The sequence below is a fragment of the Schistocerca gregaria genome, chromosome 3 (genome assembly GCF_023897955.1).
Source record: "Schistocerca gregaria isolate iqSchGreg1 chromosome 3, iqSchGreg1.2, whole genome shotgun sequence".
NCBI lineage: Eukaryota > Metazoa > Arthropoda > Insecta > Orthoptera > Acrididae > Schistocerca > Schistocerca gregaria.
Window position 1 is genome coordinate 767199285 of NC_064922.1, and position 15437 is coordinate 767214721.

Here is a 15437-nt window from a genome sequence, read left to right on the forward strand (position 1 = left end):
AGTCAGAGGGTATATTGCCAGACTCGTGCATTCTACACTTTGCCACTTCCCCTAACGATTTTAGAAATTCTGATGGAATGATATATATCCCTTCTGCCTTATTTGATCTTAAAGTCCTCCAAAGCACTCTCAAGTTCTGATTCTAATATAAGAACCCGAATCTACTCTAAATTGACTCCTGTTTCTTCTTCTATCACATCAGACAAATCTTCCCTCTCATAGAGGCCCTCAATGTACTCTTTCCACCTATCCACTCTCATGTCTGCATTTAACAATGGGACTCCGGTTGCACTTTTAATGTTACCACTCCTGCTTTTAATTTCAACGAAGGTTGTTATGACATTCCTATATGCTGAGCCAGTCCTTCCTACTACTTTTTCTTTTACGATTTCTTCACATTTTTCATGGAATCATTTCGTCCTAACTTCCCTGCACTTCCTATTTGTTTCATACCTACGCTATTAGCATTTTTGTATTCTTGAAACTCCCTGAACATTTTTGTACTTCCTTCTTTCATCGATCAACTGAAGTACATATTCTGTTAGCCACGGTTTCTTCGCATTTACCTTCTTTGTATCTACGTTTTTCTTTCCAGCATCTTTGACTGCCATTTTTAGAGATGTCCATTCCTCTTCAACTGTAATGTCTACTGGACTATTCCTTATTGCTGTATCTACAGCCTTAGGGAACTTCAAGAATATCTCGCCATTTCTTAGTACTTCCGTATCCCGCATCTTTGCTTATTGATTCTTCCTGACTAAAGTCTTAAGCTTCAGCCTAATCTTCATCACTACTACATTGTGATCTGAGTCTGTATCTGCTCCTGGGTGCGCCTAACAATCCCTAATCTTATTTCGGAATCTCTGTCTGACCATGATGTAATCTAATAAAAATCTTCCCGTATCAGCCGGCCTTTTCCAAGTATACCTCCTCCTCTTGTGGTTTTTGAAGAGAGTACTCGCTGTTAGAAGCTGAAATTTGTTACAGAACTCAAATAGTCTTTCTCCTCTCTCATTCCTTGTCCCAACCCCACATTCTCCTTTATCCGTTTCCTTTATTCCTTCCCCTACAACTGCAGCCCAGGCTCCCATGACTATTAGATATTCATCTCCCTTTGCGTATTGTATCATCCTTTCATTATCCTCATATACTTTCTTTATCTCTTCATCTTCAACTTGCATTGTCGGCATGTATACCTGCACTACCGCTGTCGGTGCTGGTTTGCTGCCGATTCCGATAACAATAGCTCTATGGCTGAACTGTTTACAGTAACACACTCTCTGCCCTGCCATCCTATTCATAACGAATCCTACTCTCGTTATACCAGTTTCCACCGTTGTTGATATTATCTGTACGCTTATGACCAGAAATCTTTCTCTTCTTTCCATTTCGCTTCACTGACCCCTACTATATCGAAACTGAGCCTTTGTATTTCCCTTTTGAGATTTTCTAGCTTTTCTACCATATTCAAGCTTCTGACATTCAACACTCCGACTCATAGAACGTTATCCTTTTGTTGATTGTTCATGCTTTTTCTCATGGTGAACTCTCCCTTGGCTACCCCTCCACGAGATCCGGATGGGGAACTATTCCGGAATCTTTTACCAATGAAGAGATTATTATGACACTTTTTCAATTACAGGGCACATGTCCTGTAGATACACGTTATGTTTCTTTAATCCAGCGGTTTCCATTGCCTTCTGCATCCTCATGCCGTTGATCGTTACTGATTCTTCCGCCTTTAGGGTAGTCCTCCCCAAGGGTAAGAGAGTGCCCTGAACCTCTGTCCGCTCCTGCACCCTCTTTGACAACGACGCTGACAGAATGAGGGTGACCTCTTATGCCGAAAGTGCTGATTATTAATCAAAACTTAAGCGGTGGAGGATTTCAAACCCGGGACCGACGACGTTTCGATTATGGATCAAAGACGCGACGCCCCCTCCCCCCCCCCCCCCCCCCCCCCTGGACCGAGGGTCTCACGTAAAGAAGTTAGTGAAGGAAATACGCAATGAGACAAACATAAATGACACTTTCATTCCACGACAGAAATTACACTGACGTCACCGAGATTTATTATGGCTGTCTTGGCATTAAGAAAGGCGGAACATGATTGTTAATAGGGTGTCTGATCACCGCTGACGGCAATGCGTCTTCTGCATTATTTCGCACATTTTATGTGCAATCACCTGTTTCGAATCATTAGGGTCGTTGAGAATCTAGACAAATGGCTTCGATCCGCTTACTGATTAAACATAAGACCAAATTTTTCTGTCTAGTCGGGTAGACAAAATTTTACTTTCAATTTGTTAAGCGCTTCACTAATAATCCTCCTTACACTAATTTTGGCTTTGTTTGGTTAATGTTTGTCTGTGAGACTTGACTACTTTTAAATTTGCAATGAAACCCTCTTCGCTTTCGTAACAGCTTTGTAACAGGGTTGTCAAACAACGACAGTTGTTTTCCATTCCTCGTAATTTTGCTCTGCATGTAACTTTCTAAAGTGAACTGTACGATGCTCTTGAACTTCGTCCATTGATGATCATCATTGTCAGTGCTGAAGATGAAATTTTCTTGTTGGTCTGTCGGGTTAAATGAAATCTGTCTCTTGTTGCTCTTGTCAAACAGAAAGATCTTCCTATCTTTCTTTTTATTCCTATGTACAGCCGCATTATGATCAGTGATTTCCTACTCTACGCAAACTGATTCGAAAAGTTCGGGCATATTTGTCACTAGCAGGTCGGTATTATCTTCACAAATTGGTTTTCTGAGCAACTGCTCGATGTAATTTTACAATAACGAACTTAGAAAAATTTTACTCGACCCTTTGTCCCTATTACTGTCCCATACCTGGAATCTATCAGTCTATAGCTGGTAACTTAAAATTCTTCCTATAACTACAACATGACCAGGAAATTCACATGAAATATTCTCATAGGTACCTCACATTTCGTTATCTGAATCTATATTAATCTCGCTAGATGTAATTGTGTTTTTATTGCTATAAAAACACCTCCACAACAAGCGTTCATGCTACCTCTGCGATATACAGGCCGGCAGCAGTGACCGAGCGGTTTTAGGCGCTTCAGTCTGGAACCGCGCGACCTCTACGACCGCAGGTTCGATTCCTGCCTCGGGCATGGATGTGTGTTTAACTAGTTCTGAGTTCTAGGGGACTGATGACCTCAGTGCTCAGAGTCATTTGAACCTTGCGATATACATTCCAGTCGGAGTTTAAAATTTAACTATTATTGACACTTGGTTATAGTCAACTTTCTGTCCTTAGTACTATGTGGGCATTGTTATCGTTTATTAGCGACACTACTTTCAGGTCCTTTCGATAGACACTCCTGCATTTAATTAATACCACATTAATAATGTCTTTCTCCGATCTGCTATGACGAATGATACCCTGTCTGCACTCAGAGCTCGTCTTTTTACGAGCATGTAGAGGGATTTCTCTGTGCTAAAAGACCCATATGTGCACGCCATACGAACTCCGCTATCGTGATAGCAGCTTTCTCTTTGTAGAGCACGCCTGACATATTAGGAAGCAGGTAGTGGCGGGGTGGTTCCCTACATTTCTCCACAAAACAAGCAGAGGTCGGGAAATCCAAGACCGTCACAGAATCGTTTGAGCCACTGGTTTAAGCCTTCCACTGTGCTCCAAACCAGGGTCCCGCGATCAGTTCTGGGAACGATGCTACAAAGCGATAGCTCTGTTTTCACCCCAAAAGCGAGACTAGCCTTTTCACCAAATCTGCCAGACGTCTGTAGGAACCAAGGATGGGCTCTAGGCCAGTTGGTAGGCATCATTCGTGTCGACGTAAGCCGTGATTTGCAGCCAGGCGCAACGAATGCTCTCAATCGCTGCTGCCAGAACCTCCTCCGCACCTGGGACGAAACCCCCGTCAAGCAAACAGAATGGACACTAGCGTTCTTTCTCATATTGCCCGCTCTTTCCCTGAATGGCTCCATCACTCACCACGCGATGGAGCTCCCAATGACAGCCCGATCGAGGTAGACCCCCAGATTCTCGCTTGAGTTAAAATCCGGAGAGTTTGGTGGCCAGGGGACCCCAGTAAACGCATCCTAGTAACCTTCGACCCACGTACGTATACTACGAGTTGTGAGACAAGTCGTACTGTCGTGTTGGTAGATGCGATCGTGCCCAGAAAAAAATGAACTGCATTTAGGAATAGACATGGTCCCCAAAGACATATACATAATTGTGTTGATGCAGTGTGCCTCCCATAAGGACGATTTCATCCAGGGGAGCCACGAAAATATTCGCCAGGCCGTAATGCTCCCTGCTCCAGCCTGGACCTTCTGGACGGTTGTTGCAGGGTGTTTCCCTTCAGATCTTTCACGCCGTACACACCAACGGGCATCTGTCCCATGGAGCGTAAAAAGTGGTTCAGCTGAAAAGGCCGCCTCTCTTCACTCAGTGGATGTCCAGTTGCGGTATGAAGAGCAGTCAGCGTGGGAACATGAACCAGGTGCCTGCTGCGGAAGCCCACATGCACCAACATTCTCTGAACGGTCGTTGAGGAGACGCTCTTGGCAGCCCCTTGGTTCATCTGCGCTGTCAGTTGGTCAACAGCTACGCTTCTATTGATCTGTACACATATCGCAGCTGTCGTTTACCCAATCATCTATGGCCCATGGTGCACCACACTGCCTTGCTGCCGTTTTCGGATAGTGCCCGTTTGCCTTGCATGGTGTACTTTAACCAGGTCGACACGAGAACAGTTTACCAACTTAGCCATTTCTGAAATGCTTCCACCCTTGGCCCGGAAGCCAATGATCATAAATCGCTCCGTTTCCGCGTTACGACAACGACTGCACTCTTTTCTGCATCCACCGACACACTTTCTTTAACCTACATTGCTAGTGCTGCCAACTTATGTCTATAAGTGGTTATTGCAGGTTGACGTCGAACATAGACGATGGTCACTGTAATGTGACAGGACCGTGTTGCACTGACACTCACCGTCAAATAAGAACTGCGAGTTGGACCAGGAGTCGAACATTGAACTTCTGCCTCCGACTCACGCTCCGGCTTCTCCAGGCACGACGGACGACCGCCCGCCCATCAGACCTCTAAATCTGGCAGTACCTCTCTCCTACTTTTCAGGTATCACAGACGTTCTCATGCACATCTTGCCAGAAGGAAGAAATGGCTGAGGCACAGCTTAGGCCGTCATTTTCTGAACGAATCTTTCACTCTGCAGAAGAGTGCTCTCTTCGCGGTCCGGCGCAGAAATGGGAAGTTAAAAATCTGCATACACTCCGATGCAGAGAGCAAATTCGTTCTTTCAGGAGGGCTCGTTCCACACGTTATGTGCGGGAACTTCTGTGAAGTTTGGAAAGTAAGGAAGAGATATTGGCACAAGTAGAACTGTGAGGAGAATGCCCAGGGCGCTGTGAATTATGCACGGGAGGACACGAGAAATACTTACTTTACAGAGAAAAACGTATATGTTGTGACAACTGTTAAAGCTTTCTGTTTCATTTGTCTAATTTACATTCAAAACCAGTTCAAAGAATACTTTAACCGATTACAAAGACAATGTTCAACAGTTACCTTTACCAAGTTACGCCCTTGTGGATAGAAACTATACACTGGTATTACTCTTTATTACTAAGCTGCTACATAAGTTCGTAGCGTTCTTGTTTCGCGTGTTGGATTACCGGTTGCTGTGGTTTCTTTATCGATTGTCATTTTTACCCGTAGTTCATTGTTACTGTATATTGCCATTTTGTCATTTGGACATAGTGAGAGAAGCTGTGGGCGCTAGAAAACGGAGTGCCAAGTGGAGATATCGGAATGTTACCGTCGTATACTTCTGTTTGAGTTCAGTGGATGGGCACAGCAATGGAGACAGCCAGTGATATTTGCCCTGCGTATGGGGATAATGCCATTGGACATTCTCATTTTAAGGAGAATAATTTTATCATTAGTGACTTTCCACCTTCAGGAAGACCTTCTGGGTTTGATGAAGGTCGTTTGAACGCATTAATCCACAGTGATCCATGTCTATGTACTCGACAGCTGGCAGATGTGATGAACTGAAATAATTCCATCATCGTGCAACATTTGCAGGAAATTGGGAAAGTTCTAAAACTAGGTGTATGAGTGCCACATGCTCCAAACCAAAATCATAAAAATCAGCGGGTGGCCATATGTGCATCTCTGCTTGTTCGTCATCAATTGGCTCGTGAACAAGACCGGCCATTCGTATCCTGTATCGTTACTGGTAACGAGAAATGGTGTCTACATCTACATCTACATTAATACTCCGCAAGCCCCCTGACGGTGTGTGGCGGAAGGTACCTTGAGTACCTCTATCGGTTCTCCGTTCTATTCCAGTTTCGTATTATTCGTGGAAAGGATTGTTGGTATGCCTCTGTGTGGGCTCTAATCTCTCTCTTTTTATCCTCATGGTCTCTTCGCGAGATATACGTAGGAGGGAGCAATATACCGCTTGACTCCTCGGTGAAGGTATGTTCTCGAAACCTCAACAAAAACCCGTACCGAGCTACTGAGCGTCTCTCCTGCAGAGTCTTCCACTGGAGTTTATGTATCATCTCCGTCACGCTTTCGCGATTACTAAATGATCCTGTAACGAAGCGCGCTGCTCTCCGTTGGATCTTCTCTATCTCTTCTATCAACCCTATCTGGCACGGATCCCACACCGGTGAGCAGTATTCAAGCAGTGGGCGAACAAGCGTACTGTAACCTACTCCCTTTGTTTTAGGATTGCATTTCCTTAGGATTCTTCCAATGAATCTCAGTCTGGCATCTGCTTTACCGACGATCAACTTTATATGATCATTCCATTTTAAATCACTCCTAATGCGTACTGCCAGATAATTTATAGAATTAACTGCTTCCAGTTGCTGACCTGCTATATTGTAGCTAAATGATAAGGGATCTTTCTTTCTTTGTATTCGCAGCACATTACACTTGTCTACATTGAGATTCAATTGCCATTCCCTGCACTATGCGTCAATTCGCTGCAGATCCTCCTGCATTTCAGTACAATTTTCCATTGTTACAACCTCTCGATATACCACAGCATCATCCGCAAAAAACCTCAGTGAACTTCCGATGTCATACACAAGGTCATTTATGTATATTGTGAACAGCAACGGTCCTACGACACTCCCCTGCGGCAGACCTGAAATCACTCTTACTTCAGAAGACTTGTCTCCATTGAGAATGACATGCTGCGTTCTGTTATATAGGAACTCTTCGATCCAATCACACAACTGGTCTGATAGTCCATATGCTCTTACTTTGTTCATTAAACGAATGTGGGGAACTGTATCGAACGCCTTGCTACGTTAACATAAGGGATGGAAGGCATGGTTCAGCTCGAACAATGCAGTAATACTGTACAAAGACCTGCATGCATCCACAAAAAATATTGTTATGCATTTTGTGCAACAGCTACAATGTGGTATACTACGAACTGCTTCCCAGAGGTGTAACCATCACCGCAGGATCGGCGGCACGTTTGAAACTGCCACTCCCGGCACCCTACAATCGGCAAGCAGCCGTCTTTGCTTCATTTCTACATGCATAGCCCGCCTCTACGCTCTATTATGTATGTACCCTGGTCTCAGTTAAAACTGTTGCTGTTCACTCTAATCTCAGCCTAATTCCAAGATTTTGGCGGTTGGGCCAAGACTCTCGTGTTTTTAAACTGTATTTCGTATCCGTTTTCGAGGCAATTCCCGGCTACGACCGGCCTGTCAAGATCCTTTTGTTTAAAGTCGCTTGTGCTCTGTGCAAGGCTCTGCAACTGTGTGAATTGTCTGAACTACACGCATGCTGCTGTATCCGCAAGTCACACCACGCACACCGGGCACACGAAGAGCTCTGTCGTATTTAACAGGGCGCAGCATACCCCATATATCGGGGCCGGGCCAGAACACTAGTCTCAGTCCATTTCTCTTCAGCAGACGTCCTAAATTGCTACTCGTTGCCCCACAGCATGCAAGAAAACAGCCGGCTTGGCCTCTTCTGCCGGTTCACTAGGATTTCTTCTTCGGTGGCACATTTAAGCGTTTTGCAGTGTGTCTCTTGCCGTCAACGTGATCTCTGAACACGTGTCTCAAGTGCTGCAATTTCGACTACTATTTGTCAGAAATAACTTTTGCTCTGTGTTCAGAATCGCTTTCTTGTGTACATGGCTGGCCGAGGTGGCCGAGCGGTTCTAGGGACTGCAGTCTGGAACCGTGCGACCGCTACGGTCGCACGTTCGAATCCTGCCTCGGGCATGGATGTGTGTGATGTCCGTAGGTTAGTTAGGTTTAAGTAGTTCCAAGTTCTAGAGGACTCATGACCTCAGAAATTAAGCCCCATAGTGTTTTGTGTGTGTGTGTGTGTGTGTGTACATGGTTGTGAAAACTATCGGCGTTCGAAATATCCATCAGTATCTGTCGGTTTCCTATGCACTGACCGACCAAGCCGGTCTCCTGCCTTCCGCTCAACTAAAACATCCAAGAACGGTAGTTTGCCATACTTCTCCATCTCGATAGTAAATTTAATGTTGGGATGGTCCCCGTTCATGTGATCGACGAACTGATGCAGTGCAGTTTTGCCAAGAGGTCATACCATGAAGGTGTTATCAACTTACATCTACATCTACATGGTTACCGTGAAATTCACACTTAAGTGCCTGGCAGAGGGTTCATCGATCCATTTTCATACTACTTCTTTACCATTCCACTCTCGAATGGCGCGTCGGAAAAAGGAACATCTAAATGTTTCCGTTCGAGCTCTGATTTCCCTTATTTTATTATGATGATCATTTCTCCCTACGTAGGTGGGTGTCAACAAAATATTTTCGCATTCGGAAGAGAAAGTTGGTGACTGACATTTCGTAAATAGATCCCGCCGCAAAGAATACCGCCTTTGTTTAAGTGACTGCCACCCCAACTCGCGTATCATATGAGTGACACTCTCACCCCTATTGCCCGATAACATGAAACGAGCTGCCCTTCTTTGTACTTTTTTGATGTAGAGGAATCAAAACGGACTCAATGTCGCAGAGTTCAGAGGCTGCTCCTCAAAGTGCTCCATGAAGAAATCCACGACTGCCGAAGATGGTGCCGATCCCATCGCTGTGCCATCCATCATTTCATAATATTCGTCGCGATACAAAAAGTGCGTTGTTGTTAGAACATAGCTGAACAATTTGACGATTCCGGATGAAACCTGTTCGCGCAAAAGGTCCAGCGTGTCTTGTAATGCCACCCTAGTAAAAAGTGGCGCAACGGCTAAACTAACCATTACGTCGTTTCGACCTATTATCATTTTCTTGAGCGTCTCAACAAATGTATGCGAGTTTTCAACATGGTTTTACAGTGGACCAGTTCTGGCGCTGATAACCATGCAAGATATTTTGCCAGTCTGTAGGTGGGCGAACTGATTGGGCTAACAATGAGCCTGAGAGGTACATTTTCTTTAAGTATCTTCGGCAATCCATAAAGCCTGGGAGGTTTGGCGGCACGAAGCATTAATTTCTTCACCACTTGGTTCGGTAAACCAGAGTCCTTCAATAACTGCCGCGTCTTTCAAACGACGATCTGTGTCAGTTCGCGACTAAGCATCCGGTACGCATGTTGATGTTGTTGTCTTCAGTCCTGAGACTGGTTTGATGCAGCTCTCCATGCTACTCTATCCTGTGCAAGCTGCTTCATCTCCCAGTACCTACTGCAACCTACATCCTTCTGAATCTGCTTAGTGTACTCATCTCTCGGTCTCCCTCTACGATTTTTACCCTCCACGCTGCCCTCCAACGCTAAATTTGTGATCCCTTGATGCCTCAAAACATGTCCTACCAACCTATCCCTTCTTCTAGTCAAGTAGTGCCACAAACTTCTCTTCTCCCCAATCCTATTCAGTACCTCCTCATTAGTTACGTGATCTATCCACCTTATCTTCAGTATTCTTCTGTAGCACCACATTTCGAAAGCTTCTATTCTCTTCTTGTCCAAACTAGTTATCGTCCATGTTTCACTTCCATCCATGGCTACACTCCAAACAAATACTTTCAGAAACGACTTCCTGATACATAAATCTATATTCGATGTTAACAAATTTCTCTTCTTCAGAAACGCTTTCCTTGCCATTGACAGTCTACATTTTATATCCTCTCTACTTCGACCATCATCAGTTATTTTACTTCCTAAATAGCAAAACTCCTTTATACTTGAAGTGTCTCATTTCCTAATCTAATTCCCTCAGCATCACCCGATTTAATTTGACTACATTCCATTATCCTCGTTTTGCTTTTGTTGATGTTCATCTTATATCCTCCTTTCAAGACACTGTCCATTCCGTTCAACTGCTCTTCCAAGTCCTTTGCCGTCTCTGACAGAATTACAATGTCATCAGCGAACCTCAAAGTTTTTACTTCGTCTCCATGAATTTTAATACCTACTCCAAATTTTTCTTTTGTTTCCTTTACTGCTTGCTCAATATACAGATTGAATAACATCGGGGAGAGGCTACAATCCTGTCTCACTCCTTTCCCAACCACTGCTTCCCTTTCATGTCCCTCGACTTTTATGACTGCCATCTGGTTTCTGTACAAATTGTAAATAGCCTTTCGCTCCCTGTGTTTTACCCCTGCCACCTTTAGAATTTGAAAAAGAGTATTCTAGTCAACATTGTCAAAAGCTTTCTCTAAGTCTACAAATGCTAGAAACGTAGGTTTGCCTTTTCTTAATTTTTCTTCTAACGTGTTCCAACATTTCGACGGAATCCAAACTGATCCTCCCCGAGGTCCGCATCTACCAGTTTTTCCATTCGTCTGTAAAGAATTCGCGTTAGTATTTTGCAGCTGTGACTTATTAAACTGATAGTTCGGTAATTTTCACATTTGTCAGCACCTGCTTTGTTTGGGATTGGAATTATTATATTCTTCTTGAAGTCTGAGGGTATTTCGCCTGTCTCATACATCTTGCTCACCAGCTGGTAGAGTTTTGTCATGACTGGCTCTCCCAAGGCTGTCAGTAGTTCTAATGGAATGTTGTCTACTCCGGGGGCCTTGTTTCGACTCAAGTATTTCAGTGCTCTGTCAAACTCTTCACGCAGTATCGTATCTCCCATTTCGTCTTCACTACATCCTCTTCCATTTCCATAATATTGTCCTCAAGTACATCACCCTTGTATAAGCCTTCTATATACTCCTTCCACCTTTCTGCCTTCCCTTCTTTGCTTAGAACTGGGTTGCCATCTGAGCTTTTGATATTCATACACGTGGTTCTCTTCTCTCCAAAAGTCTCTTTAATTTTCCTGTAGGCAGTATCTATCTTACCCCTAGTGAGATAAGCTGCTACATCCTTACATTTGTCCTCTAGCCATCCCTGCTTAGCCATTTTGCACTTCCTGTCGATCTCATTTTTGAGACGTCTGTATTCCTTTTTGCCTGCTTCATTTACTGCATTTTTATATTTTCTCCTTTCATCAATTAAATTCAATATTTCTTCTGTAACCCAAGGATTTCTAGCAGCCCTTGTCTTTTTACCTACTTTATCCTCTGCTGCCTTCACTACTTCATCCCTCAGAGCTACCCATTCTTCTTCTACTGTATTTCTTTCCCCTATTCCTGTCAATTGTCCCCTTATGCTCTCCCTGAAACTCTGTACAACCTCTGGTTCTTTCAGTTTACGCATATCTTTTAATAAATTGAGTACCTTCAGATGATTGGTTTCAGGGCTGAGAACCACATGAGGATTTCCTTAGTCGGTTGCCAAAACAACAAAGTCGTGGTTTTCCTTCAATAAACATAAGCCACTTCGTTCGTCAAAAGGAAGAAGAAACGGACACTTGACCTTTGTAGGGAGGCGGTATCTGCAGTTTCAAACGTGGCACTGGCCCCTTGCACCAACAGACGTCACGCACCTGTGCGACGGGATGGAGTTGCTATGAGCTGCCCATTTCACCTTCCGTAAGCGCGTAATTTCAGCCCTCTATGACTGGTGCTAGAGGTTGTAATCGTGCCTATACAAGCGGAAAACCTTGCCTACTGGGCTTACTGTTGACGAATACGGCGGAGTTAGCTATCGAAAGCTCGAGAATTTTATTCGAATTGAAGCGACTCGAAAACCGAGCCTGTACAAGTAAAATTGTGTGGGCCGTCTCCCGTTGGTTAATTACCCATGCTCTGACTTGGTTTGACGTGGTCAAGAGCTAGGTGATCTCGCATTCACAAGAAAATTTGGTGGATACTTCAGCACGTTTCTCTATTGTCCCATTCGTTTTGCCATGTAATCACTTTCAAGAGTTGGGTCTTAGTGGTTGTAGGCCTTTGTTACAAGGTTCTCCACACTAGGCAAATATTTTCAGTACAAGGTTCCCCATACTAGGAAAATGTTTTCAGTATAATCGAAAGTAATTGTAACCAGTCTCCACTAAATTTTATTTTTATAAACCAATTTTCGCCACTTTTCAGGCTAATCTTCGTAAGCGATCAGTCGCAACTGTCTGTCTCTGTATTCAGTTCATATATAGTTACGGTGCTGAACAATATCCATAATGGATCAATTTAATCTACACAAATGCTATTTATGAACGTGTCTCCCATTACCAGGTTCCGAACTTCTCGGTGATTTGTCACCTGCGCATGGATAAATTTCTAGCAGACAGTATCGTCGAAAATTGTTTAGGGTATAATGTTACGTTCATCTACGAGGGGTGTCACGAAGTTAATTTCCGATTCGTCGCCAATCGGAAACCACAGTGAAAATACAATGAAACGTCGCGCAGACGTGTTGAGCAGTGTCTCCAGTACGCCCACAGATAGCGTCACGTTGCACTAGCAATTCTGAGCGCACAGTGAACACATAAAGACGCCTAGAAAGTAGTGCCTCCGCGCCTGCCCAGAGATTTCGCCTGATTTCATGCAACCCCACATAACATAACTGTCAGTCATTTCCTCCTTCATGAAAATTCTCGGCCGCATATTACAGAGCAATAAAGACGCTCCTGAAGCTGTTTCAATGTCAAGTACCGGGTGATCAAAATGTCAGCATGAATTTGAAAACTTAATAAACCACTGAATAATGTAGATAGACAGGTAAAAATTGACACTAATGCTTGGAATGACATGGAGTTTCATTTGAACAAAAAAAAACGTTCACAAAATTTCCGACAGATGGCGCTGGACAGCAAAACGTCAGTGATCGTGAGCTCAGCCGCAACTTTCGTCATGCTTGGCCTCCCAGGTCCCCACACCTCAGTCCGTGCGATTATTGGCTTTGGGGTTACCTGAAGTCGCAAGTGTATCGTGATCGACCGACATCTCTTTGGGATGCTGAAAGACAACATCCGACGCCAATGCCTCACCATAACTCCGGACAGGTTTTACAGTGCTGTTCACAACATTATTCCTCGACTACAGCTATTGTTGAGGAATAATGGTGGAGATATTGAGCATTTCCTGTAAATAACATCATCTTTGCTCTGTCTTACTTTGTTATGCTAATTATTGCTATTCTGATCAGATAAAGCGCCATCTGTCGGACATTTTTGAACTTTTTTTTCTAATAAAACCCCATGTCATTCCAAGCACGTGTGTCAATTTGTACCCCTCTATCAACATTATTCCGTGATTTATTCAGTTTTCAAATTTATACTGACTTTTTGATCACCTGGTATTTGATCACCCACGATATATCTCGACCAATGCTCCCTCTGATTTTCTTCTCTGCTCACATAAACCGTTGGCTGTAAAGATAACATTTTGGCACAGACAACGAACAGGAGACCAGCGTACAGGATTGGCGGAAAGCACAGGCGGCTGCCTAGTATGACGAGAGTATTGGAAAGTTTGTGCAACGCTACGGCAAGTGTCTTACGTCGGAACGGCGACTTTGTAGAGGTGTGCCTAACTTTTGCAAATAAACCACTCCTTATTTTCACTGTGGTTTCCTTTTCGCTACCGATCGAAACTTAGTTTCTGGACAACCCATGTACTTTAAGGCAGCAACTCTCTCAAATCCACAAATATTGTAGTGCGAAGTCTCACAGACAGCCTAGGACGGAGTGACGGCCACAAATGATGCAGCGTCGCTGTTCCAGGTGGCCGTGGAGACGGTGGGGAACATTCGCACTGTGGCCGGCCTGGGCCGCGAGCGCCACTTCCACGAGCAGTACCTGGCGGAGATGCGGCTGGCGCTCCAACTGGAGGAGCGCAACTCCCAAATCAGATCGGCCGTCTACATCGTCACGGGCAACATCAGCACCCTGTCTTACGCCGCGTGCATGTACTACGGAGGGCTACTTATTCACTCCGAGGGGCTGCATTTTAAGGATGTCTTCAAGTGAGTTCACTGCCTTTGACTCTGTTTCAGCAAATGCACATATCAGGCGTGACTGTGGAGTCTCCATCAAACGACCTGATGTTCAAGAACGAGATGGCAAAATTTTCTGCAGTATTGCGACGGATTTTTTTCGTTTTTTTTTTTTTTAAGTGCGTGCGTGCAATGCACCAGTTGCGACGAATTATATGTTGCTGCTGCAATGCAATTTCTTTTATAATTTTTGTTCACCTACGTCTTTACAGCGGTAGATCTTCGCACGTAAACTCCTGATCGCAGCTGCTTGCGAGATCACAGAAAAGCAGTGTTCAGGAGACTGTAACCTCATAGCTACATGCCGGAGGCCGCTATAAATAAAATTTGCTGAAAATTTTCTGTGTACTTTAAAGAAATGATTCGGAAAGGGGATGTCACCCGTACTTTAAACATGAAGTTCAAATTTAAACCTTCAATAGATCTTTATTGCCGTTAATCAAGATCATCAGCCCACATTTACGAAAATTACTTAAGTTTCTGCTCACAGTCATCACCACACCTAAAAACAGCCAGAACTTTTACCTTCTCAAATTCCGAAACCAATGACTTGTAACACAGTCAATGATCGGCCAATCATTTCTGAACACGATACTCATTGGTTATCTTTAGTAAAAGTTTGTGCTCGCCATAAAATACTCAGTAAGAATATACTCAGTACCGCCACGATATATAATTCAAAGTTCACTCGCGATTTTCGTCGGAACGAATTATCACAACATTCTAAAGTTTTCATAAATAGTTTATGGTCACTGCCAGATACCATTAACACTGGACCATAACGTAGAAGTCATCCCAAGACTTCATCTCACACATAATGCGAAAAGTCCCATCCAGCATAACCGTCTCCAATCAAAGCTAGCCCGCGACTCCCTCTTCACTCTCCCACACTCAAAACTACATCTCCTCACTAGGCGGCCAACCGTCTCGCTTCTCATTGGCTGTCAGCACTTACGACCAATGAGAACTCACTTCTAGGGCGCGGCTCGCGCCAAAATCTAGCAAGCACCAACCACTTCTCAAGGCTCATTGACGTCATCAAATAAGTAACACAAAACTCTCTAATT

General features: G+C 44.0%; 1 protein-coding gene across 1 annotated transcript in view; it reads left to right on the top strand.

Moving 5' to 3' along the window:
* The window catches only part of LOC126354018 (ATP-dependent translocase ABCB1-like), a 242263-nt gene that overhangs the window by 177716 nt on the left and 49110 nt on the right, over positions 1–15437 (top strand). Inside the window, exon 18 of the mRNA XM_050003341.1 lies at positions 14099–14340. Within this exon, the coding sequence (XP_049859298.1) occupies positions 14099–14340 (242 nt within the window). The remainder of the gene's footprint in view (positions 1–14098; positions 14341–15437) is intronic.